Source organism: Sapajus apella, unplaced genomic scaffold (assembly GCF_009761245.1).
Source record: "Sapajus apella isolate SASKATOON/1434 unplaced genomic scaffold, GSC_monkey_1.0 scaffold8, whole genome shotgun sequence".
In the NCBI taxonomy this organism is placed as follows: domain Eukaryota; kingdom Metazoa; phylum Chordata; class Mammalia; order Primates; family Cebidae; genus Sapajus; species Sapajus apella.
Window position 1 is genome coordinate 14,836,860 of NW_022436948.1, and position 25,480 is coordinate 14,862,339.

Here is a 25,480-nt window from a genome sequence, read left to right on the forward strand (position 1 = left end):
AAAGTGGGGAGCGTTCATCCTTTGGTTTGCATTCTCTGCTGCCTACACCTGACCCCACTTCTGGGTGGTACCTATGTGACTGCAGAGAAAATTAACATGGACTTTCCTCGCCATGGCATCAGGTAAGACCTAGCAGGAAGCAAGGAGCATGTGAGCTGCCTCTAAGTAAAGGAAGCACTTTGGGATTGTATCATCACGAAACTGGCGTAAGCATGTGCAAAGAGGCGACAGTAAGAAATGAAGTGAGACAGTTTCAAAGTAGTGCACAACAATGTTTGATGTGCATGGCAGAGATGCTCCCTGTTTGGGACTCGGTTTCTCATGAATCGGATAAGAGAATTATACGAGAGGAATTTAAAAGTCAGCGTTGGAAGCCTAATTACCAACCTGAGATAGTGCTGGCCTAATGTTACACTTTTAGTCCCCCAGAAAGGCAGATCAGACCAAGAAGGACTATTTTGAAAGGGTATAAGCACAGGTCAATTAAGCGATGTTAAGAAAAGACATATCTACTTTGCCTGTCTCCCACATAGATTCCAGTATCCTTACCCCACAGAGTACCTAATAGGCCCTGCATAGTTCTGGATTGGGGAAGGATGATACATCTTAGGTGACTTGGTGCCCTCTCTTAGGCCCTATACGTAAAAACTGCTCATACCTTGTTACTAATGGGTCTCTACCTCTGTTTACTTGGAAGGCCAGGACTGGAGCCCATGCCAACTACACATGGGCTTTGCGACAGGGGGGTTTGTTGTGCTGAAAAATACTTGGGATGCTACTCACCTTTCTTGACAGCACCCTGATTTTGATCTCCAATGAAGACACACATGAAAAAACACATGAATCTGAAAACAGGTATCAAGACAGAGAATGGTTCCATTTAGAATTTTTCAACCTTGACACCGTCCTCGGAAGGTTTCTTTTTACACAAGTCATGTAGCCGGTGACTGCTATTTTCAGGTTCTAAAAGCAGCAACCGGTCTTCGCTTGTTTCTTTCACCTTCTGCTTTCTGCCCTAGAGTTCCTTCCAGCCCAAATTATTCAACCCTTCTTATGATTGATGTTTTTTGAAAAGAGTTTGGAAAATGAATTTCAGTTCAGTTTTGTGGTGCAAATCACCCAGCCTCCAGGGGTTTATAATGTCTTGGTTAATAAAGATTCTGGAGATTCAACCCAGAGATCTGTGTGAAGTTGGAAAGAAAGCAGCACAACTCAGCCAAGGTGTATTTAATTTTAAGACAACCATTAAGGTCTACACTTAAGCTTCTGAATTTCCTTTTTATATTTCTTAAGAGACAATGAATAGCTTCAAATTTGAGAGGGTGATCACCCTGAAAAAGTGCAGAATGACAGCATTTCTGCTGTCATTTCATTTCATATGTATTAATTTTTGAACAAGTTCACTATTCCTCCATTCGATGAGGCTAAGTGGTTTTCTTTGAACTGGTGTGGTCAACATTATTATCAATTTTGTGATGAAAAAAATCCTTTCTGCATATCAAACCTCCAGTCTCCCTCACATACTTAGTTCATCTTACTCTCAAATGCTTGGCGTTGTAAGTGATTGCTGTGATTCAGTTTTGAGGGAAAGAATTGCTCATTTCCAGTCTGTGATAATTATTATATAAGGCTTAGACTGTTCTATACAAACGAGAGCAAATTATCCATCAGTGATGAAGATAATGGGTAGTAGTTCCTTGATCTCTCCTCATCTGCTCCCATTACCCACCCCTGCCCTCATTTCATGCTCTGCAGACATGAGAATAATAATCATTATAAGAATTTTTGCTGAGTTGAAGTTTCATGTTGTGACTAACTACATGGTGATAGCAATTGGCTGTGTAATTTTTTCTTACATTTTAAGGAAAGGATGACTTATTAACTTCATTGAACACCATTGTCAAATTAAAATTGTGTAGTCTCATCAAGCTTATGTGACTGTCAGTACATGTTTCTACACTTTTGCAACTTACAGTGAATGCAGAAAAAGAGTGGAAGTGCTTGCATGTAACAATAGAATACATGAGAATATTAAGTAGCTTGTCTACCTCTGTGCTGGATGGGGTATTTTCAGAGAACAGCAGAGAAGTGTATCTATTTTTCAAGTCTAGTTGGCAAGACCTTTCTGAGAAATGTTATTCACAAACTCTGAAATCACTTAATATAAGACTTCAGAAATGATCTAATGTAAGCCAAAGTTTCTTTGAATAATTAATCTAAGGGATCTACTCAACATTTTCCCTCTATTTAGCACCTGAAAAATGGCAGACTCTGGAAAATGGATGAGTCTGAAAAATCAATTCACTTATCTGCTATGCTCTGAAAATTAACTGTATGCACAGCTATTATGCATAATTATAACTTCAAACTATAACTTGAAGCTATTAATGTTTCTTTATTCTTTTTTTGCTTTGTTTGTAGTGACTTTGCATCTTATTGCAAGGATTAAAAATTGTTAAATTGGATACAGAACGAAGAAAACGTATGAAGTAGGACAGCAGTGCTTGTGACTTACTATTTTATTTATTTCCGTTGTTAATTGTTAAAAGATAAATGATTATATTTCTTATAATGTCTTCAATGAAGTATTGATTGATTGATTAAAAATAACACACTCTTGTTCATACTTTAAGGAAGGCACCTCATCACGTTTAAGTATCCTCGGTATGAGTTGGTAGCTCAGAGACTCTGTTTTAGTGGAATCTCAACTTAGTCAAATATAAACTCCATGACGTTGGCGAGCCACCCAACGTCCCTGAACTTCAGCTCCAGCACGTGACGTGATACCTACTCTGTAGAGTTGCTGTAAGAACTCAGTGAGATGAGTTGTGCAAACCTTTAACTCAATGTCTGGAAGAAAGTGGAGTGCTTAAAAGACACTCATGTTTTTTTTTTTTTTTTTCCTGAAGCAATGGAAGATATTTGCCAGGACCCTTTTATCGGTAATTTCCAGCTTTCAATGAGAAAGAGGAATCAAGGCAAAGTAATAACTGTTAAAATTCTCTGCCATTCCAGGAATGTGGCAATGGGTACTGAGACATTCTCCTTTGTAATTCTACTACTGACCACGTTTTGGGTATTCCCGCAAAGAAGTACTCTTCCACAGTAGCCTGTAACCTATGACTGGGAGAAGCCTGTAAACTACTAATCCATTTTAAAACATGCAAGCCAGGCCCTAGGACCAAGGACTCAGGCCTTCAAACACCAACTGAGATACTCTCTTTGGTGGGAAGAGCGTAGCCACAGCATTTGGGAAAGTAGTCATCTCATTAATTTTGCCTGGTTCCTGGGAACACACGGTGAGTCACTGAGGGAGGGTCTGGACATTGAGGTCTGGTATCTGGGAATCATGCTATTGCTCACAGCACAGCACCGTCTTGTTTGGGTGTGTCGTTAGCTTCCAATTAGATGAATGAAACTTTTGCAAGCGGATTTCTGATGAGTCCTGACATAACACTGTTTGTTTTGTGGACATTTAAAACATAGCTTATTACCTGTAGCCCTCAAATATATGGAAATCCATTTTATCCCCTTGAATTGCCCCATATAAGCTAGTTTAAAAATGAGTCAGATCTTACAGCTGTTTTGGGACAGAAATAGCATTGACCACTTGAAGTGATGTTGAAGTTGCTTATTTTGCCAGAGTCAGGCAGTTTATTCATCTGTGTTCAGGTGGACCAAATGAGCCATCATTCTGGTGTTCAAAATTCATTATATCTCAGTGAGATGAAATAAAAGAGAATGATGCCCTTATAGCTTCCCCAAGCATAAAAAGAATAATTAAATATTATGACACACACTTCACACATCTCTTCATTACCAAACATTGATTAAGTGCCTCCTTCCCCCCACTCTGCCTCCCCCTTATTCCTGACGGAGACAGTGACCTTGAAGAGTCTTTAGTTTGTCTATGATTAAAATGCATTCTATCTATAAGTATTTGTGTGAAAATAAATATTTTTGGAACACATTGAGCAAATTGGGAGAAAGACACTGTACCCTTTCAAATTAACATTATGATAATTAAAAAAATTAAGTAAGCCTTTCCCACTGGCATATTAATGAGACCCAGGAGTCACTATTATCCATTGTTATTAAATTAAACATTTTAGGAATAAAGCTCATCCAATTTATTTAGAAAAGGTCTTGGCTACAAATACAGTTGCACTTAATTAGCTTCTAATTTGCTTTGTCACTTGAACATAAAGGGTGGGTCCCACTGCCCTCTAGCTTTCCCACGGGCATCTTGTTTGAGTCAGCTGATTAATTTGGAGAGCCAGCTCAGACTTTGGATACAAGTCTCTGTGTCCTTTTTCCTGGCAGATTTGTCCTTGTGATCTTGAAGCATATTTGAAGAGGTAGCTTCCTAATGAGGAGCTCCGTTAGGCATGGTATAGTGACTGATTAAGTTATGTTTAAAGGATATTAAGTCCAGTGACAAACCGAACAGGCCATGGGCTTGCAATTGGTCCTGGTATGGAGGGAGAGAGTGTGTGATGGTAGGATGGTGGCAACTTTGGTTACTGTCAGATCAATACTCATCATAAGCCAGATGAATGAGGGACAAAGTGTGGGCTGGGATAACCAATAACTTTGAAGCTGCCAACCAGCCTTCTTAATCAGACTAAGTACAGTACAGAAGACTTGTGATTTAGTTACCAAACTACTAAATTTCTTTATGAGGGTAAAGGCTTCTTAAGAGACAATTAATGTGTAGATTCATAAGATGTTCTAAGGCAAGCCAGTCTGAGCCAAAGAAGCCAGGGAGACCAGGGAGGGAGCCCCACCTACCAGCAAGGATATATAAAAGCTCGGGAGCCTGAAGTGACATTCACAACTCAGGAGGTAACTTCAGCAAGCTACCTGCAGCCCTCTGTCTGACATCATGTCCTTCAACTGCTCCACAAGAAATTGCTCTTCCAGGCCGATTGGAGGACGCTGTGCTGCTCCAATGGCCCCAGTTGCCACGACTTCCAGCACTGATGCTGACTGCCTGGGCGGCATCTATTTGCCCAGTTCCTTCCAGACTGGCTCTTGGCTCCTGGACCATTGTCAGGAGACCTGCTGCGGGCCCACTGCTTGCCAGCCAACCTGCTATCAGCGAACTTCATGCGTCTCCAACCCTTGCCAGGTGACCTGCTCTCGGCAAACTACCTGTGTTTCCAACCCCTGTTCAACCACCTGCAGCCGGCCGCTCACCTTTGTCTCTAGTGGATGTCAGCCCCTGGGAGGCATCTCCAGTGTCTGCCAACCAGTAGGTGGAGTCTCTACTGTCTGCCAGCCAGCCTGTGGGGTCTCCAGGACGTACCAGCAGTCCTGCGTGTCCAGCTGCCGAAGAACCTGCTAAGTGTGTGGGAGCCAGTGAGCGAATCAAGACTCCACGACCCCAGCTGTTTCCAGGATCTTCCAGCATGTTGCCTGTCCCTAATAGCTCTTCATCGCTGACTCCTCTTCTGACTGCCTGACTGCTGGCTACTAGCCATGCACACGCTGTCTTTGGCACTCTAAAAGTTTTCTGGCCAGCCCTGAGCTTGTTTTAAGGGTTGCTCACTGGTGCTGTGTATGCCTCTGGATGTGTCCAGAAGCTTTACCACCCACGCCCCAGTCTCTAATGCTTTTAACATGTTTTCACCGTGCTGCTGTATCTCCTGGCCTCTGCTTTTGTGTCTCTCAAAAAGGGAGCTTGTCTCGCCATGTATTTCTCAATAAACCTGCATTAGTTGGCATTGCAAATGTATGTCTCAGCAGAGTTCTTTTTAAAAATTTTCAACTTTTAATTTAGATTTGGGGGGTGGGTACACGTGCAGGTTTGCTACAAGGGTGTACTGTGTGAAGCTGAGGTTTGGGGTATGATTGAACCCATTTGTCAAGTAATGAATATAGCTCCCGATCGGTAGCTTTCCAGTCATTTTCCCTCTTCCTCTGTTTCCACTCTTGCAGTGGCCAGTGCCTATCATTTTTATCTTTATGTCCATGTGTACTCAATGTTTAGCTCCTACTTATTAGTGAGAACAGGTGATATTTGGTTTCCTCAACAGAGTTCCTTGTTTGCAAGAGTCTTTGCTAATCAGGGTCTAATTTTTTTTTTTTTCCTGAATATGGGCTTAGTCCTATGCCCTGTGACCATGCAAAGGAATATCTTATATTTTCCTTGTTCAGAGAGAGTCTTCAGCTGTGTGGTGAAGTAAAGACTATGAGATTCCTCTTCTCTTCTCTTCTTTCTTCTCTTTTTGACAGATTCTTGCTCTGTCGTCCAGGCTGGAGTGCAGTGGCATGATCTTGGCTCACTGCAACCTCTGCCTCCTGGGTTCAAATGACTTTCCTGCCTTAGTCTCTGGAGTAGCTGGGATTATAGATGTTCACCACTATGCTCGGCTAATTTTTGTATTTTTAGTAGAGCTAGTGTTTCACCATGTTGGCCAGGCTGGTCTTGAACTCCTAACCTCAAGTGATTTGCTGCCTACACCTCCCAAAATGCTGGGATTACAGGCCAGGGCTATGAGATTTCTAGGAGAATCTTGTCTTCCACATTTCCCCCAATTTCTAGGGGCACATGGAATAACTTTTATGTAGGAAAAAGAAAAGTTACCCGGAAAACCAGATACTACAGAGAGGTGTGCAGGGAAGGGGGCAACGGGATCATTGAGAGGTTCTCAGTCTTACTTAGAGGATCACAGTGGAAACATTTGCAGAAGATCTCATCATGATCAACTGGGATAGAAGGAGAAGGAGGAAGAAATGGAAGTCATTTTTCAGGCCCTGAAATTCATCACAACAAAAGAGTGGTTCTGGCTCTAGTTTCATACTCTCTTCACTCGTGGCAGCAGATTGGTAGAATCTCCCAATTGGGGATTCCAATTGATTGTTCAAGTCAGAGCTCTGAGAAAACTAAAGCTCTGTGTTTTAGTAAATCTTCTTACAAAGAAGCTTGAAACCCTATTGGTTTATATTAACACTTAGACATACTTCTTGCTTGCTCTCCTCTGGAACTCGTGTACTAAATAAAACAAACCATCTGGATAGGTGGAGGTCAACATGCCAAGTCCCTTTGCCTTTTTTTTTTTTTTTTTAAAGAAAGTGAAGACTGGCTACCAGCTGGTTTGCTTTTGCCTTTCTCATCTGTTCTGTCCAGAGAAAACATCTCAATTTTCTTTTTAGAGTTGTTCAAGGAGAAATAAAAGCAGATGATTTTTACAGAAAATGGAGACATATGAGATACATGTGCCGTCAACAATGGGTGTCCTTTTCCATAACAGAAATGCTGGTGCCTTGTGGAGAATTTGATCTCACTCTGTGTTGTCAGTGCAAAACAGATTTCTTATTTCTCTGATGGTTTTTCAGAGGCAAAATGTATAGATTATTTCCATATAGATGCAATATTTTAAATTTTTCCTATTGACGACTCTCTTAGGATTAAATTGGATAGTGTTAGTATGTATGGCTCATGGTATATCTCATTAAACCAAGATGTGGTTTTTTAGTCTATATTAGTTTCATGCCCTCTCTTTTTAGAAGAAGCCTTCCAGCTTTTGGGAATGCTCTGATTTATTTTCAAATAGAAATCACTAGGGGAACTCTACATTGCCCTTTCAAAGCTGTTATTTACATGATTCTCATTTGTTGTTTATTTTAGTCATTTTACATATGATTTGGAAAATTCCCACTTTTTAAGAAGATGACAGATTACAATTTTTTTTTTAACTTTCAGCTTTCCAGATGTCAATAAAAAATATAAGGACAGAGATGCCTTCTTTATGTTTTTATTTAGATGGTTACTTGGCTCTATCAGATAAGATTTCTATGTTAATATATAAGAACACAGGTTTTGTATATATATGAACAAGCTTTTGCTTGGGCTATTTATCGTGACAGTGTGAACATTTAAGGCTGTGGTAGCTGTCTTGCAAAGCTATTTTCTTGCCTTCATTTCTGTTTGGGGAATCATCTTTTTTGCCATTAGAGCTATTCGATTTGTACTTGAACTTTGGAAGTTCTCTCCATTCTTTGCCTTATTACATAATAAATTGTAAAGTTTCAAAGTTTGTTTTTGAGAACTGTCTTTTAAAAGACAGGGCAGTGATGATTTCTTTCTCTTCATTTACAGCCTAGAAATGCAATTTGTATCCAGCATCTCATAGCTGCAGGGAAGGAGCATAACTTTTTCTGGTTCTGTCACTTGGGTGCAGGTTTGCTGACATTCCTAAGCCACAGTTAGTTCATCTGTGTGTGAACAAGAGATCATGGTAGCATCTCACACCTTTGTTTTCAGGAGTAAATTGAGATAATATGCATGTAACCCAAGTATCAACTGAGACATCATGTCATTTAACATTGAAACACAAATAGCTCTCTTATCTCCTTTTGCTGTTAGGTGGAAGTCGTGGATATTCCCAACATCTCCAAGGAAACTGAGAATAGGGAGGTTGGGGGAAGATGCCTAAATTTTTTCTTATCTTCTTGGGCTCTGAGCTTCTAATTTAGAAGAATTAGTTCATTTCATGAATTTTCTTCCTAGTTTGTGGTCAGCTTCTGTTCAGACTACCGTGATTCAGATATTTACACTTCCTTTCCACGATTTTCACAAGATCCACTTACACAAGGCATTTGTGTTTCTAACACTTTATTGAAAGTGTGAGGACAGAGAACATTTATACTCTAGTGATGATAACAACTTAAATCTAATTTAAATTTTTTTATCATGGTAAAATATACATATGTATACATAGCATAAAAGTTGTCATTTTAAGTCTTCTCAAGTGTACAATTCAGTGGCATTAAGTAAATTCACAATATCATGTCACTATTTCCAGAACTTTTTCTCCATTCCAGACTGAAGTCTCTTGGCCATTGTCTTTGGGACATTTTCTCAGGGTCCCAGCTCAAAATCAAATTTCTCCCTCTTTTTCTCGCTTCTTTCCTTCTTGCCACCTTCTCTCACCCTCTCCTTTCTCCCTTTTCCCTGTTTGCCTCCTTCCCTCCCTCGCTTCCTTCTGTCTTTCTTTCAACAAACATTAGAATACCTCTAATGTACACGTAATTCCAGCACTTTGGGAGGCCAAGGCAGGCAGATCCTGAGGTCAGGAGAATGACAGCATCCTGGCCAACACAGTGAAACTCCGTCCTTACTAAAAACGCGAAAAAATTAGCTGGTGGTGGTGGTGTGTACCTGTAGTTCCAGCTACTCAGGAGGCTGAGGCAGGAGAATCACTTGAACCCAGGAGGTGGAGGTTGCAGAGAGCTGAGATCACACCACTGCACTCCAGCCTGGGGACAGAGTGAGACTCCATCTAAAAAAAAAGGAAAGAAAGAAAGAAAGAAAGACAGGAAGAAAGAAAGAAGGAAGGAAAGAGAGAAAGAAAGAAGGAAGGAAGGAAGGAAAGAAGGAAGGAAGGAAGGAAAGAAGGAAGGAAGGAAAGAGAGAGAGAGAGAAAGAAAGAAAGAAAGAAAGAAAGAAAGAAAGAAAGAAAGAAAGAGAAAGAAAGAAAACCTCTAATGTTTCAGCTTCTATGTGCGGTGCTGGTTACGCAGTGGCAAACAAAGCCATTACTATTCCTGATCTCCTGAAGCCCATAGTTGTGTTGCGAAGGACAAACACACTGGTTCTTCACCATCTTCTTCTATATGTTTTGCTCCCCTTAGGGCTTCACGTTTTACTTCCAAATGCCTTACGTTTCTCCTCCAATGCATGTAAAGGCTTACCAAGATGCTACATCATGCAATTTCTCAATAAAAGATGGGCAGATATTCTATCCTTTTACTTATATGTTGCTGCTTATAATGACATTATGATGAAAGCTGAAAGTATAACCTACCTTTCGAATATGTGGCTTTAAATCTGAGCGATCTAAGGATTATAAGACTCAAAGGAAGGCATTGAGATTTGGTCAAATAGCAGGAATGAATATTCAGCACATTGGGACACGGCCCAGAACAGTCCCTTTAAAGCTACCCGCGTAGGTAGATAAAGGTGGGCTCTGATCTTTGACTCTAGCCTTGGTAAAGACCTAGGCTTGGTCTTTGTAGATTTTCTGAAAACTCCTACCTGTGCTTAGGAATTTGTAAATGGCTTCCTATCTGAAAGACTTTGTTTTGCTTTCATACATCTGAAAGCTTTACTTACTAGGATCTCTCACTTCAACCTCTTTTATAAACTGTGCTTTCCTGTATTTAACTGCCTGATGGCCATGTTGAGAGAGATCCCTAGAGTAATATTAAAAGACCTTTTCTTTTTTTTTTTTTTGATATGGAGTCTCACTCTGTTGCCTAGGCTGGAGTGCAGTGGGGCGATCTCGGCTCACTGCAACCTCTGCCTCCTGGGTACAAGCAATTCTCCTCCCTCAGCCTCCTGGGCAGCAGGGATTATAGTCACCTGCCACCAGGCCTGGCTAATTTTTTTTGGATGAGTATTTTTAGTAAATATGGGGTTTCACCATGTTTGCTAGGCTGGTCTTGAACTGACTTCAGGTGATTTACTCATGTTGGCCTCCCAAAGGGCTGGGATTACGGACATGAGCCACCGTGCCTGGCCAATATTCAAAGAAATTTTCAAAACTCAAATTGTTATAATATAATCTATTCTATTAATTAGACATGATTTGTGTTGTACACCTCATATAAAACAATTATGATTGGGAACCAGTACGTATTAGCACAGGTAAAAAGCTATTATAAGCAAATATGATTGCTTTGCGTAGGTTGTTTTGTGTCCTATTGTAAAAACAGATGATAAAGATAATAAGAGTATGCAATAATTACATTAATGATAGTTGCTGGTTCCCATAAGAAAGACAGGTGATTACTCTTTTTATTTTTATTTTTGGGACAGAATCTTATTCTGCCACCCAGGCTGGAGTGCAGTGGTGTGATTACAGCTCACTGTAGTCTCAACCTCTCAGGTTCAAGTGACCCTTCCAGACAGGTGATTACTCTTGATCCAGAACTGGATGTGGTCTAGGGTAGAATTTATTTAGCTATTTTTTAGCTATCTACTTATTGCTAAAACAAGTTATTAAAATTTCTTTATATACATATATATTTTTATTATACTTTAAATTCTGGGGTACATGTGCAGAACGTGAAGGTTTGTTACATAGGTATTCACATGCCATGGTGGTTTGATGCATCCATCACCCCATCATCTACATTAGGTATTCCTCCTAATGCTATCTCTCTCCTATCCCCCTACTCCCTGCTATCCCTCCCCTAGTCCCCCACCCCCTGACAGGCCCTGGTGTGTGAAGTTCCTTTCTCTGTGTCCATGTGTTCTCATTGTTCAACACACACTTATGAGTGAGAACATGCGGTGTTTGGTTTTCTCTTCTTGTGTCAGTTTGCTGAGAACGATGATTTCTAGATTTCTTCATGAAAAAGACTTTATATTTTTGGGCCTGAAACTCTAGCCCCTAAACTACCTGTCTCTTTATTGAAATTTTGTTTTTTTTTTAATGTCAATGCAAACATTCTTAGGAATACATCAATTGCAATGGCAGAGAAGACTTTCACAAAAATAAAATATTCTTTTGCTAAAACCTCTCATCATACTAATTTTTGCCTCTTGGTTAATGGTGCTAGCATCTTCCAAGTCACCTAGAGTTGAAATTCTATTATTGGTTTTTCTCCTCTTTTCCCCTAACTTCGCATATTTAATTAAACACCAAGAGCTATTTTCTTCTCTAGTAAGCATACTAATTCTTTTGGTGATTTTCTTAGCATTTCCTCTACTTCTACTTATTGTGGGCAGCCTTGCCTTATACTGGGGCCCAAAATAAGCCCCTAACCAATCCCAGTGTTTCTATTTTCTGACTCTTCCTCTCTGCATAACACTAGCAGAACTATCTGGATTAGTTTGCTGTGGGTGCCAAAGTGCTACAAACTGGGTGGTTTCAGTAACAGATTCAATAGTCTGTTCCTCTTTCTTTTTCCATGGTAAATAATAAAATATGGAAATAAAATTCACTAGAAAGTGAAGTGAATTTACCCCCAAAGCTTACTCCATGGACAGAAGTTACAATTACAAATCCTGGGATTAAGGGCTGCATTCATTTTCAAATTGACTTGATTAAAACGAGAAGAGAATTTAATCTTTCGTTAGCTCTTACCAAGATAATTCATTGACTCTTCCCTTATCTCTGTATATGATTTTGGAATGAGCTTGAAGAAATGTTTCTTTTTCAAGAAAAGCGTGCAAATGGTCTGAAAAGCATATGTAATATTCTTGTAGAAATCAGAAACTTTAAAAGAAGGAAAACATTGCTTTAGAAAAGTCACAGGACTTGGAGGGAGAGGTCCACTATTGAATTCAGTTCTAGCACATTGACAGTAAGCTAAGTTGTTTGATCTCTCAGTCACTGTCTCCTCCTGTGTAAATGAGGACAGTAATGCTAACTGCAAGTATTAGCTAAGATTGAGGCTCATTGTTATAAAAGATAAACTGTGTAAATGTCCAGGGATGAAAGGAAAATGCATTTTGGATTCTAAGAGAGAGAGAGAGAGAAAGACAGAAGAGAGAAAGAGAGTGAGAGAGAGTTTATGCACTGCGCCATTACTTCTATTCCCATAAAATTAATTCATGAGAAATAGTCATAAATGTGCATAATTAATTATATTGATATAGTTATTATATGCTTCTTATTGTATCAAAAATTAGAAACCACATAAATGCCTTCCCAGTAGTAGAGTGGTTAAATAAATCATGTCAATATCTGTACAAATTTAACCATCAAAACAATACTCAGTAGTGTTGTTTTTAAATTAAAAAATGCAATTAATAAAACAACATGCCACATTGTTGCAGTTTTGTAAATGTACACATATAAAATAAATATACAATGTTGTTAACAACAACAACAAATCAACTGTGTAGTCTTAGTGGCTTCGCCCAATGGGAGTTTATTTCCTGCTCATTTCAAGTCTTGAATAGATGTTCTGGTTAGTGGGTAGCTCTTCTTCAATATGATTTGAGGATATAGACACTTTCTATCTTGTGCCTCTTGTAGCTTCAACTCATGGCTTCCAGTGTAGCTGCAGAAGGTCAAAGAGCAAGGGGAGTACCCGGGAAATCTTTGTGAGCTGCCTTGGAAGTGGCCCCTATGGCTTCTGCTCACATTTCATTGGCACGTTTCCATTGATGTAGCCACTCGTAAAAGGAGTCTGGTTTATATGGTCTTGATAAGGGCAAAGGAAAAGGAGAAAATGGGTTTGGTGAAGAGCTAATTTGTGTCTTTTTTAAAGCCATTTTAAGCTAATTTTAAGCCATTCCTTAAAATGAGACCGTGAGAAAGAAAGAATGTGATATTAAAGTCTGACTAGCAGTAGGCACTCTTAAAGTGCTGGCTGAATCTGAACTAGATTTCTATTTTCATCTGCCCACCAAAGGAGCCCTCCTTTAGGAAACAAGAATTCATAGGAAGGGATTCATCTGGGCACTAGTCTAATAAATTCAGGGATTGTGCACAGCAGTTAAGGATCCATCTTTATAGGAGGCATTATTTTTTAAATCCCAGGGAAAATTGAGACTTTAGCAATTAGTGCTCATTTAAAAGGAGCCAATTCTGGTAATGTCTACAATAATTGGAAATAATTTAGATATTTTACACTTGAAATAAAATAGAAATTGACCAGAAAATAGGTCCATAAGTGAAACTAAGGCACATAATTTTTCTATTTATCTTTATTATATATAAACCACATAATATCATCTTACATTATCTAGGTCTGTCCCTTATTTTCATTGTATAACAATATTTTTTGTAAGATCTTAGTGCTGGAAGAGACCTTAGAACTAACTTAATACAACCCCCTAATTTAATGGCTGAGGAAATTGAGAGGGAGTGACTTTGTTGTCCAATTGGTGGCTCATGCCTGTAATCCCAACACTTTGGGAGGCCAAGGTGGGTGGATTGCAAGGTCTCGAGTTTGAGACCAGCCTGGCCAATATGGTGAAACCCCATCTCTCCTAAAAATACAAAAATAGCCAGGTGTGGTGGCAGGTGCCTGTAATCCTAGCTACTCGGGAGGCTAAGGCAGGAAAATTGCTTGAAACCAGGGGGTGGAGGTTGCAGTGAGCCAAGATCGGGCCACTGTACTCCAGCCTGGGTGACAGAGCGACTCTGTCTCAAAAAAAGAAAAAAAAAAAAATGACAGTGATAGAATCACTAAATGACTTCTGATTGGGGGATTTTTACTATAAATATAAAGGCAACACTATTCAGATTTTGTGGCTGAATAGTGCTGCCTTCATATTTATAGTAAAAATATTCACATTTTCTAATGAATTATTATGTAAGTAGGTGGCCCAGGGGTGGGTGAAACCAGGGGTGGGCCATCTGCTTACATAGATTCTCGGTTTCCTCTTAGATTCTATGTTCTTTTACAAGGGCCTCTAAACCTGTTTCATTTAGCAAAATAATTATTTTTTACTTTTCTGAAATTCAGATGTAACTTAGAGTCTTATATCTGTTGCTAAGACATAAACAGCAGATAGAAGGTATCCTGCTCATAACACATATCAGATATCCTGCACATAAGACTATGCAGGAAAGTAATTCTATGTTACACTTAAGTGAGCTGTTTTTACTCTAGAGGACTCAGCTGGCTCTCTAAGCACAAAGACCTGGCCCACTCCTCCTGATGTCTGCCCCGTCCTGTTTGATGTGACCTCACTGTCCTTGGGGGCTTATGATGGTACCACAAGGCTGAGCTGGCATAGCAACGAGCACCTGCAAACTGGTAGGTGGTTCTAGATGATGAGTCTGCCATCTCCTATCTCACAATCCCGTTGTTTTCTTTATCACCTCAGGACATCTTCACAAGATCTCATCCCTCTGCCATGTCAAATTATCGTTGCTGGCTTTGGTCTTGTTGAATATATATATATGTATATATGTGTATATATATATATGTATATATGTATATGTATATATGCATATATATTTTAATATAGGCATATCCTATTTGGGACAAGTATTTGGGATATACTCATACTAAAACGTTTTCGATATTTGAACCGCAAATGTAACAAGGGCCCTGCATTTTATTCGTCAACTTCTGCAAACATCTTGTTTGATGTGATATAAACAGTAGCAGGGAAAAAAGTGTTCAGTAGGGCAGATGTTTGGGAAATTCAGATCTAGTTAATTTAACATGATTTGTTTCCTTGGTCCTCTCAGATATTTAATATTGTTACTAGGCACTATGAATCTCTTCTGGTGGGACATAATATTCAGTGTGTGTGTATGTGTATATATGTACATTAGAACTATGGAACCCATTTATCTGGAGCTTCTAGTGAGACTATCATTCTGTGAAAGGAATTTTGGAAAAGACTGGGGAAGAGGAGTGCCAGGATTCCATGAGATGGATTCCAGTCCTTTTCTAATGTGAGATATGGGTGAGAAGACCAAGACACATGAATCTTAAGAAGAAAGATGGAAATATCCATGTGACTTGAGCAAGAGCCAGTGCAGCATAATCTTGAAGGCTCATTACATTATTTTATCATCTACATTCTGTGATATAAAGGATCAGACAGGCTGGCTGATCAAATTCTGCTCTGATTCAAAGTTAAGGCTACCAAGCTCTCCAGTGTTCCATGTGTGTTGCTACATTAACATGTCTAGGCTATGTTTTATGTGAGTGGCTCTCAATGCAATTCTTTGAGGTTGCCTGTATCTCCGGTGCAACTGTAACTGAAAATGCAAAATACATCTATGAGTAAATACAGCTGACTGAGTTGTGTAATGTTCTGATGGGTAGCTTTGTCGTTTCAAAGTGAGGTGTGACATTCTAATGCCAAATAAACCAGTTGCAAAACACCAAAAACCTTTCGCACTTTATAATAGTTCTCTGATTCTTTTTTCCCCAGATAACTTATTTCTGAGCAGAATCTATCAAGTGAGTGATTTTTCAAAGCTGCTGACTGGTCTCTTCAGGGTCATAGGGAAAATTGATGGTTTATGATTAGATTCTCCTCCTACTCCTTTCCTTTTTTCATTTCTTATTTGATGGCTTTATATTCTCATTTCATCCCCTAAATTTGCATATCTCCAAGAGAAGAAATGTGTAAGATGACCCCAGGAGACATATTGAAAAGAGAGTTTTCAGTAACTCTGAGATGTCATTTTCACATTTAAAATCACAGAGTACTAGAATGACTTTACAGTTTCAACCAATCGTTCAGCTAATTGTTCATTCATCTGGTGCATATTTATTGAATATCTGTTAGTATCTGGACAATACCTCTTTGGAGTTTCTAATATAGTAAGGAAGCAGATAGGTAAGCAATGAGTTGACATGAAATAGGTACCACAATAGGGAAGTGTGTGTAAAGTGCTGTGAATCTATCACGTTAGGAGGATCGATTTTTCTCTGGGGTGGAGACTTATGGGAAGATTTCCTAAAGGAAATGATTTGTACTGGGTCTTCAAGGATAGATGATGTCACGATGCCCACAAGGTAAAGGGAGGAGTAGCGATGTTGGATGGGGCAGAATGAGGGGGAAAAAAGGAGGGTAGCTTCCCATAGATTAAACAGCAAGCCACACACTGTGGGGGCATGAAAGCTTATACTGCGTTCAGAAAACAGTGAACTTTGATGTGGCTCCAAAAATGTTGATTGTATTTGGAGTAAGTGTGGCTTCACAATAACATGATTGTGGGTAAAATGTATATATATATATATATATATTTACAGGGTCTCCCTCTGTCACTTAGGCTGCAGGAGTGCAGTGACATTATCACAGCTCACCACAGCCAGAAACTCTCCCAGGCTCAAGCAATCCTCCCACCTCAGCCTCCCAAGTAGCTGAGATTATGGGTGCACACCACGATGCCCAGCTAACTGTTCTAGAGATGAAGTTTCACTATGTTGCTCAGGCTGGTCTTAAACTCCTGGGCTCAAGCCATCCACTGACTTCAGCTTCCCAAAGTGCTGGGATTACAAGCATGAGCCACTGCACCCAGCATGGTGGGTGAGCATTAACGGAGGAAGACAAAGTGTAAATCAATAATCTCTATGTTGGGTATTTTGAATGTCATGTGATGAGTTTAGTTTTTTAATGTAACTAATAAATCTTCATGAGAGGGTGTTTAGAGTTGTCTTTTCTTGATGATCAGAGATCCCAGTGAAGTTGAAGGTGAAGGGTGACCTCCAAAAAAACTGGCACTCAAAAATGGCTTTGAAATTTCTGTTCTGAAAGACTAGGTGGATAGTGTGTCCTTTACCTAGAGGAGGAACATGTGAAAAGGATACATGCAGTGGGCGATAGGTAATGATTTTTGTTTAGAGCTTACTGCATTTGAGACATAGAACTCCAGGTGGGTATGATCAGTTGAACAACTGAGTCTTTGGGTGTATATGCTGCACTATTCCAACATGAACTTTTCTGTGGGTTAATGGGAAGGCTTGATTAAACACACTGAGATTTATGTGGAGACTGTCTCATGATCAAGTTCTATGTATTTCGATTGATCACTTGCTGCATCTAGAAATAAATTTACACGATTTCCCTCACAAATCATTGGTGTGTTTTGATACTGTAAAATACTAAGTTGACAATGGCTTGACAGTAGCCTTCGCAAAGGACAAAGTAATAAAGTTGTTGCAGAAAGAGCAGTCCCTTGAGGAATATCAAAGGTGCATGGGTTTAATAGTCCTAGCCACTCTTCGAAAACAGTATATATATTCTGTAGTTTGTTGCTTTAATTCCTCTGCAAAATTAAGTAAATGTCTTACTGAACGAGGGAATATTGCTACTTAAGATTAGAGAAAGGGATTTTTCAATCAATTAGTATACACACTGCAAAGGAAGGTCCTTAGGTAGGAACACACTTGTTTTTTTTTTTTTTTTTTATTTTATTTATTTATTTTTTTTAACAGAGTCTCACTCTGTCATCCAGGCTGGAGTACAGTGGTGCAATCTTGGCTCACTGCAACCTCCTCCTCCCAGGTTCAAGCTGTTCTCCTGGCTCAGCCTCCCAAGTAGCTGGGACTACAGATGCATGCCACCATGTCCAGCTAATGTTTGTATTTTTTAGTAGAGATGGGGTTTTACCACGTTGGCTAGGCTGGTCTTGAACTCCTGACCTCAGATGATCTGCCCGCCTCAGCCTCCCAAAGTGCTGGGATTACAAGTGTGAGCCACCACCCCCAGCCAAGGGACACACTTTTTAATGAGGGAAAAGATATAGATGTTTCTAGGCAGAAGGTAACATCAAACTCCAGGAATTTGTTCTCCTTTCGCACCTTACCTTTCTCTCCCGACTGACAGAATCACAACTTTTTCTTTGGGAACTTGCTTTTGTACGCTTATGGGACTGATAACTTGCCCAAAACCTTGGTCTTGCAGTTTTATTATAGAAAAATATATATCTGGCACAATTATCTTCCATTCTGAGTCATCAGTGGGACCCTCCTCCCTTAACTTCTGAGGTCTGCTGCTTTGGATCAGCTTTGGAAATTGTGGACTAGAGAACATGTTGTATTGTGTTGAGTGGTCATGGCACTTACTTTTGAAATCAGCAGCTATGGAAGAGTTTGCAAGTAGATTTGGAATCGTCACAATCTTCTTTGCCTGTACCTTGAGATCTATATTTCTGCAATATTGTTTCATGTGTTTTGTTCTTCAGTGTGAAGAACCCAGATGTTTTTCATCCAGAGCATAGTTTGCATAATACTGAAAGATAAAACTCGTTTCCCAAATACTTTTTAAAAAATATCAACACTTTTTCTCTTCTTTTTTTCTCTTTTCTTTTTGCTTTCTCAGTTTCTGTGTGTAATCTTATATTTCTTGACAAAAATAATGACACCAGTTCAGTTGACAAGGTTGGCCCATCTTGTCATTTATTTGAATTGTTTCATATTTTGCCCCTAACTACTGCCACTTGCACAAAGGAAAATAGCTATTCCACAGCAGGCACGTTGACTAAACATATTGGAGCAGCATTATATGGAGCTCTAATTCCGTGGATTTATGTGGAGACAATCTCCACATAAATCTGTGTGTTTAATCAAACCTATCAATTAACCCACAGAAAAATTCATGTTGGAATAGTGCAGCATATACACCCAAAGAAGGATTTAAGAAATCCTTCTTTTTTGATAAAAAAGAGATACTCCTCCTTTCTCTTTGATCCCCCGCATCAAAAAAATTCCAGGTGAAATATATGTGAAAAATGCTGAGTGAAGGAAAGTTAAGCTGGTTTCTTTCTTGTATGTTCTATTTCAGTCTCAATGTGCTGATGTACATTGTGACTGCCTCAGTGTAAAATGTACCTTGGAATAAATCCCAAACATTTTTTCTCCCTAGAATATCTTGAAGGACCAGAGTCTAGTGAAACACATTCTCTGAAGTCATGCATTGAGGTATATATACTCAATCTGACATGGTTAATTTTTGTTAAAATGTAGCTATGTTAGCTTAACTATTTTCTTTTAGTTATCAAGGTGTATCCAATCTTGCTATTTTAAAATTTTAATTGTATAAGAAAGAGTTTTTCCGATTTTGGGGCTCAATCTCAGTCTATTTGCTCCCCTGATCTGCCAAACCAATAACAATTTCTTATAGTCTCTTTCAATGTAAGTGATTTATGTCATCAGAGAATTTTATCTGAACTCATATGAGTACAATAGGTTTAGGTGATCAAGTGTGTGTGTGTTTGTGCGTGCGTGTGTGTGTGTGTGTGTGTGTGTGTATCTAACCAATTTTAATTCTGGCATTTTTTTGTTAGATTTCATGTAGAATAAATCCTACCTGATGCAGAGATGAGGCTAGCAGTTGTTGCTAGTTCTTTTATAGAAAAAAAGATGTACCAAAGTATCCAGAAAGTTATGCTAAATGGAGAAGCCAGCAAAAACATAATATATCTCATATCTCGGTATACAGGAATACAATTAATGTTTATAGAAAATCCAAAGTAGGAGAGGATGTAGGAACAAAAGACAAAATTGGTAAGGCACAGTGGACACTGTTTAACATAGGTTGAGGCTTTCTCATCAGCATTTTCCGCATGTGTCCTTATGTACCTGCATTGACACCAGCTTGACCTACACCTTGATCCTTTCATACCTGACTATTATAAGAGCTGGCTAATAGGGTTGTCTAATTATAACCTCTTATCCAAATTAATGTTCTTACTGCACCATTGTGATCTCATAATCATACTTTTTAAGGTCATTGTCGTTTCCTAAAATCATCAAGATGTAGTGAACAGAATATTGGACTTCAAGTGAAAAATTTATATTCTTGAGAGCCAATTATGAGCTGTGCAACCCTGAGCAGGTTACTTAACAACTAGAGGTGAATCCATTTCTATGTATAACATTTACATAGAAATACTTACCTGGCAGGGGAGATACCATGATCATGAAGGTGATTTTTCCAGGGTGAGGCTTATCCATTGTGGTCCGGATGTGCTGACCCCTGCGATTTTCCCAAATGCGGGAAGCTCAACTGCATAATTTGTGGTAGTGGGGGACTGTGTTTCATGCTTTCCCCTAAAAAAAAAAAGAAATTATATAGTAATACTCTTGCTGTCTAATTCATAAGTTTGCTGTGGGATTTAAATGAGATAATATGTGAAGATTTTTTGTAAACTGTGAAACAAAACAGATCTGTAAAGTACTACTATTGCTCAACAAAGTATTGTATACGTATTTCAAGGCTGACCATCAAGGCTCTACCAGGCCACAATTACTTTTCCAGTCTATATGTGACCATTTGTGTGTAGGAACAGGATAATTCATTCAAAATAGAAATTTCTCTATGAATGCCCTGGGTTTTCATACATAAGCATCCTTTCTAGGTCCCTTTCCTTCTGAGTTTCCTCCCATTCTCCAAAGTGGCATTGAGATGTTGTATTTCCATGGTGCCTTCTGTATGAGTTTCCTAGGTCTGCTGTAACAAATCACTACTGACTGCATGGCTTAAAACAACAAAATTTATTCTCTTGCCGTGGTGGGGACAGAATTCTGAAATCAAAGTGTAGACAGAGCCACTCTCCCTTGGAAGGGTCTAGGGAAGACACCTTCCATGCCTCTTTCATCTTTTGGGGGCTTTAGGTGGTCTCTGGCTTGTGACAGCATCACTCCAATCTCTGCCTCTGTCTTCACACGGCCTTGCCTTGTGTCTCTTTGTCTCTTCTCTTTCTGTCTTTTGTGAAGATACACATCATTGGATTTAGGGCTTATCCTAAATCCAGGATGATCTCAAAATCCTTAGCCACATCTGAAAAGACGCTATTATTTCCAAATAGGGCCACATTCATGAGAGCTGGGGGTTAGGATTTGGATCTGTATTGTTGGGCCTGCTATTACGTACTCCATCTCCCTTGATCATTCTTGTCTGATTTGTTTGGAAAACATTACATCTAAGGTTAAACATCATGTATAACCTTGGAACAGCTGAGAGCACTGTACTTACAAAAAACCAATTAAACAAGCAAATTGCAAGGACCACTTATGGAAAGTTTAGCATTTGGTTCTTTTAATGTAATTGTTATTTCAACCATAATTACATTGCACATAAAGAAGTAGGACTGTTTAACTTTCTGTCAAAAGAGTTGAATTATTTAACTACTTTTTTACAACTCTAGAAACCGAGAAGAAATTTTCTTTTTTAAAAATGTAACTATATTGAACTGAAAAATAGAATCCATTTAAAACCATATGGCTTAGCAACCTAATCATTAGAAAAAATATAGTACAGTAATACTCTTAAGATTATCTCTGGGCTCAGCACAGATGAAAGCCAAAACTTGACATTGAATTGCTATTGGGATAGTACAAGATTGTATTAGCTCAGCACACTAGCTATTAATGTGATACACATTGTGAGCTCAAACACGTTGCAATGTCAGTTAGAACTTCTTCCATCTGTGCTGATCCCTCAGTGGACTTGGTCCTCTCTGGTGGCATTAAGGGACGCAAAGTACAATTATGGTAACAAGCAAGCACGCCATTCACAACCCAAGTCAATTTATAAAGCTCTGAAAGAATGAGTTCTTTTATGTCCACTCTGGGTTTTTTTCCACGCAAAAAAATGATACCAGGTTGAATAGAGGGGAAGTGTGTGCTCATGATTATTTTATTTACTTACACAGGCTACTTTGAAATTCTAGATCTTGCTGATTCACTTCAATCTTTTAAATTTACAATCCATGTTCATGATCCTACTTCACAAACTTATCCCAACTTTTTTTTTTTCAATCTCTTTCCCAACGTAGAGGTAGTAAATCAATGTGCTTAAGTAACCACCAAATTTTCTTACTATCGTAAGCTTAATATGGGATGTTGCCTTTGCTCCACTTCATCAAAAGTTAATATTTTCTTCATTCACAAGAATGAAACCAGGATTTCCTAGGTCTTCCTAAAAGATGGAAAGCCTTCTGAATTTACTAACCTATTTCTATTAATGCAACACTTTCAAGTATGCATTATAAAATATAAATTTTAACTTTACAACACACCCTTAATTTATTTTGATTCAATACATTTCTCTTCTGTTTAATTCTATTATTTTTTTTTTCCTGCTGAAACATAGTGAAAATTTGCCTAGAGGTGGAGAGATGAAGAACAGCTTCTAGCCATTCACAAATATGGTCCTCGTATTGATATTTCACGTTTTATCCTGATCTTAGTGAGGAGTGTGTGATTAAAGAAGGTAGGCCAGGAACAGGTTAAGGAGGTGTGGTCCAAGTGAATCTTTCCCTCCGTCAATCACACTAAAGCCACATCACATCACCAACTGGAGTATTTATTCACATGCCTCTGGAAGAAGACATTATGTTAGTTTGGCTTTGTTTTTGTTTAGGCTTTTGAACAATTATTTACAGGTATCACTGGATTTTTTTTTTTGAGTATATATGTGTGTATATATATTTATTATATATATATGATATATGAAATCCAGACACTTAGCACTTACTACATACCAGGTTCTGATTTACACACTTCACAAATATTAGCCCCTTTAATCGTCATAATGACCCTGGTTATCACTGGATTTTAAGATGTAACAGGAGGTAAACATGAAGTGTAACTAAATGATTCAAGGAGAAAGCTAGCTTCTGAAGAAGAAGAAGAAAAAAATTGTGGATTTTCTCCCTGGAAAGGTGAAGGTTAGGAGGAGATACCAGCAAAGATGACAAGCATTTAAAGAATAAGGGCCAGAAAGCAATCTCAATTTCCTTGAGGAATCCTCGAATACTAAAAACAAGAACAAGCATTTGAGATATAAAAATGAACATTTTAGTTAGAAAAGCACTTTAAGCCTCATAAGAGAAAGTTTTTAACAAGTTAGTTGTGGTCTCTGTTGACACAAAGAGTGAAATAAGCTCATCTGAAGATAAAACATGCCCTGAACCTTCTGAAGGAGAAGTCATGGAGAATGTGCATGCCCTTCATGTTTCCTGGTGTTTCTGTGACTGTTCTCACCAACGGCACTACCACTCTGGCCAACATATTCCTACTGTAAACTCCTCCTATTCCTGCTTCATCTTCCCACATCTGTGTGACCCTATGTGCTCTGGAAGAGAAAAAGAAAAACATCTGTTGGTCTTCCTATGTCATGGATATAGTTTTATAAAGTAAAGACATCATCTTATTCTTTTTTAAAAGCTAAGCTACATCATGCAGACCGTTGTTTATTATAGTGATTGTTACATGAACAGGGATGACAGTGCTCACTGGTAAGGCCACATTCTTTCCAGACTCTACTATTACAGAGCAAAAGGAGCTTGCTGTCCAATGCACTAGAAGCCAGTGCTATGACACTGGATTTTTGGAGAAAAAACAAGCTTTATATTGTATGTCGACTCAACAAGGAGATAGGAGTGTGAAGCTCAAATCTGTTTCCCTGTGCTGTTTTTAAAGCAGTAATTTTATGAGAAAAGGTTTAGGGCAGAGATGTTCAATCTTTTGGCTTTCCAGGGCCACACTGGAAGAAGAAACATTTTCTTGGGCCATACATAAAATACACTAACACTAATGATAGTTGATGAGTTAAAAAAATTACAAAAGAGATCTCATAATGTTTTAAGAAAGTTTATAATTTGTGTTGGGCCACATTTAGTTATCACTGGAGTGGGCTCCTGATAAAAGTTCAGCTCCTGTTTTCTCTGTTTATCTCATGAACTTTCAGCCTCTCATGCCCTCTTTTACCATGTGACACCTTTCGCTACATCTGAGGCAGCACGAAGTCACTCGCCAGATGTACAGCCTCAACCTTTGACTTCCCAGCCTCCAGAACCACGAGCCAAATACATCTCCTTTCTTTGTAAGTTTCCCAGTCTATGGCATTCTGTTACAGCAACATAAAATGAACTAAGACACTGTGTCTTCCAGCCTTTGGTTAAATCCTTTGTTTTGTTGGAGCAATTCTCATGGTAAATCCTTAAGAATGTGTAGAGTGTAAGTTGTCTGAATTTTGGATGGTTGCATCTGAGAATGTGTTATTATTCTCAAACTTGAGTGATGGACTAGGTAGAGAATATGAGGTTGAAAATAATTTTCTACCACTTTATAGACAGTTTTACTCCTATGTCTTTAGTTGCTGTTGTTGTTGTTGTTGTTTTCAATATTAGTTGTTTGCAATAGCAGACTCTCCTTTGTGCTCATTTTTCTCTTTTCTTTCCTGGAAGTGCTGGATCTTCTTTTTATCCTTGGTGTTATGAAATTTCATAGTGATGTATGTAGGAGTTGCAGTTTTAAAACGTGACCCCCAAGTTCTTTGATACTTCTCTTATTGAGAGGTGGAGTTTATATTCTTTCCTATAGAATCTGGACTTGTGACTGCTTGTCACAAATAAAGTCAAAGGCTGCCTCAACAAATAAAGTTTATAGGAAGTGACACTAGGTGACTTCTGAGGTGAAGTCATGAAAGATCTTGTCCCTTCCACCTGGTTCTTGTGAAACTCTTGCTCTCTGGAAGTTACATATTGTTCTCAGAGCCTAGCTGCCTTATTGTAAAAAGCCAAGGCCCTGTGTGGAAGCCATGTGTAGGTGATCAGATTGACAGCCTTGAGCTAAACTTAGTCTTTAAGATAAGCCCAGAGCAAGTGCCAGAAACATGAGTGGAGAAGCCACAAGAGGATTCTACTCTCTAGCTGTTTGGATCACTCCCAGACATTCAAGTCTAACCAGTTTAGAGCCCAGACATCATGGAAAAGAGTAAAACCATCCTCACTGTCTTTTGCATGAATTCCTGATCCACAAAATTCATGATTATAATAAGGTAGTTGTAGTTTTATGCCACTGACTATGGGTGATTTGTTATACAACAGTAGACGACTGAAACAGTAGATATAAATCTATCTTTAGTCACCATTCTGGATACACAATGGATCATTTTAATTAGAATATTCTGATTGCAACATAAAATGAACTAAGACACTGTGTCTTCCAGCCTTCCAGAATATTCTGGAATATTCCTTTTTTCCTGATTTTCTTCCCTTCATTTATAGAAAATTCTCTTCTATTATTTCTTTGG

The 25,480-nt window shown here is 38.8% G+C and overlaps 1 protein-coding gene and 1 non-coding gene across 2 annotated transcripts; both read left to right on the forward strand.

Moving 5' to 3' along the window:
- The first annotated feature begins 4,723 nt into the window (after positions 1 to 4,723).
- LOC116550897 (keratin-associated protein 11-1) lies at positions 4,724 to 5,733 on the forward strand. Its single transcript, XM_032277054.1, has one exon. It carries the CDS (start codon positions 4,886 to 4,888, stop codon positions 5,345 to 5,347), a length of 462 nt encoding a protein of 153 aa, XP_032132945.1. The 5' UTR covers positions 4,724 to 4,885; the 3' UTR covers positions 5,348 to 5,733.
- A 14,595-nt stretch (positions 5,734 to 20,328) lies between these two features.
- Positions 20,329 to 20,493, forward strand: LOC116551071. The gene has a single exon (XR_004268698.1). It is a non-coding gene; the product is annotated as a U1 spliceosomal RNA (small nuclear RNA).
- Positions 20,494 to 25,480: the final 4,987 nt, after the last annotated feature.

What these genes read in the sequence shown, in the direction of transcription:
- LOC116550897 (XM_032277054.1), top strand. Translation starts at nt 4,886, where the DNA reads ATGTCCTTCAACTGCTCCACAAGAAATTGCTCTTCCAGGCCGATTGGA.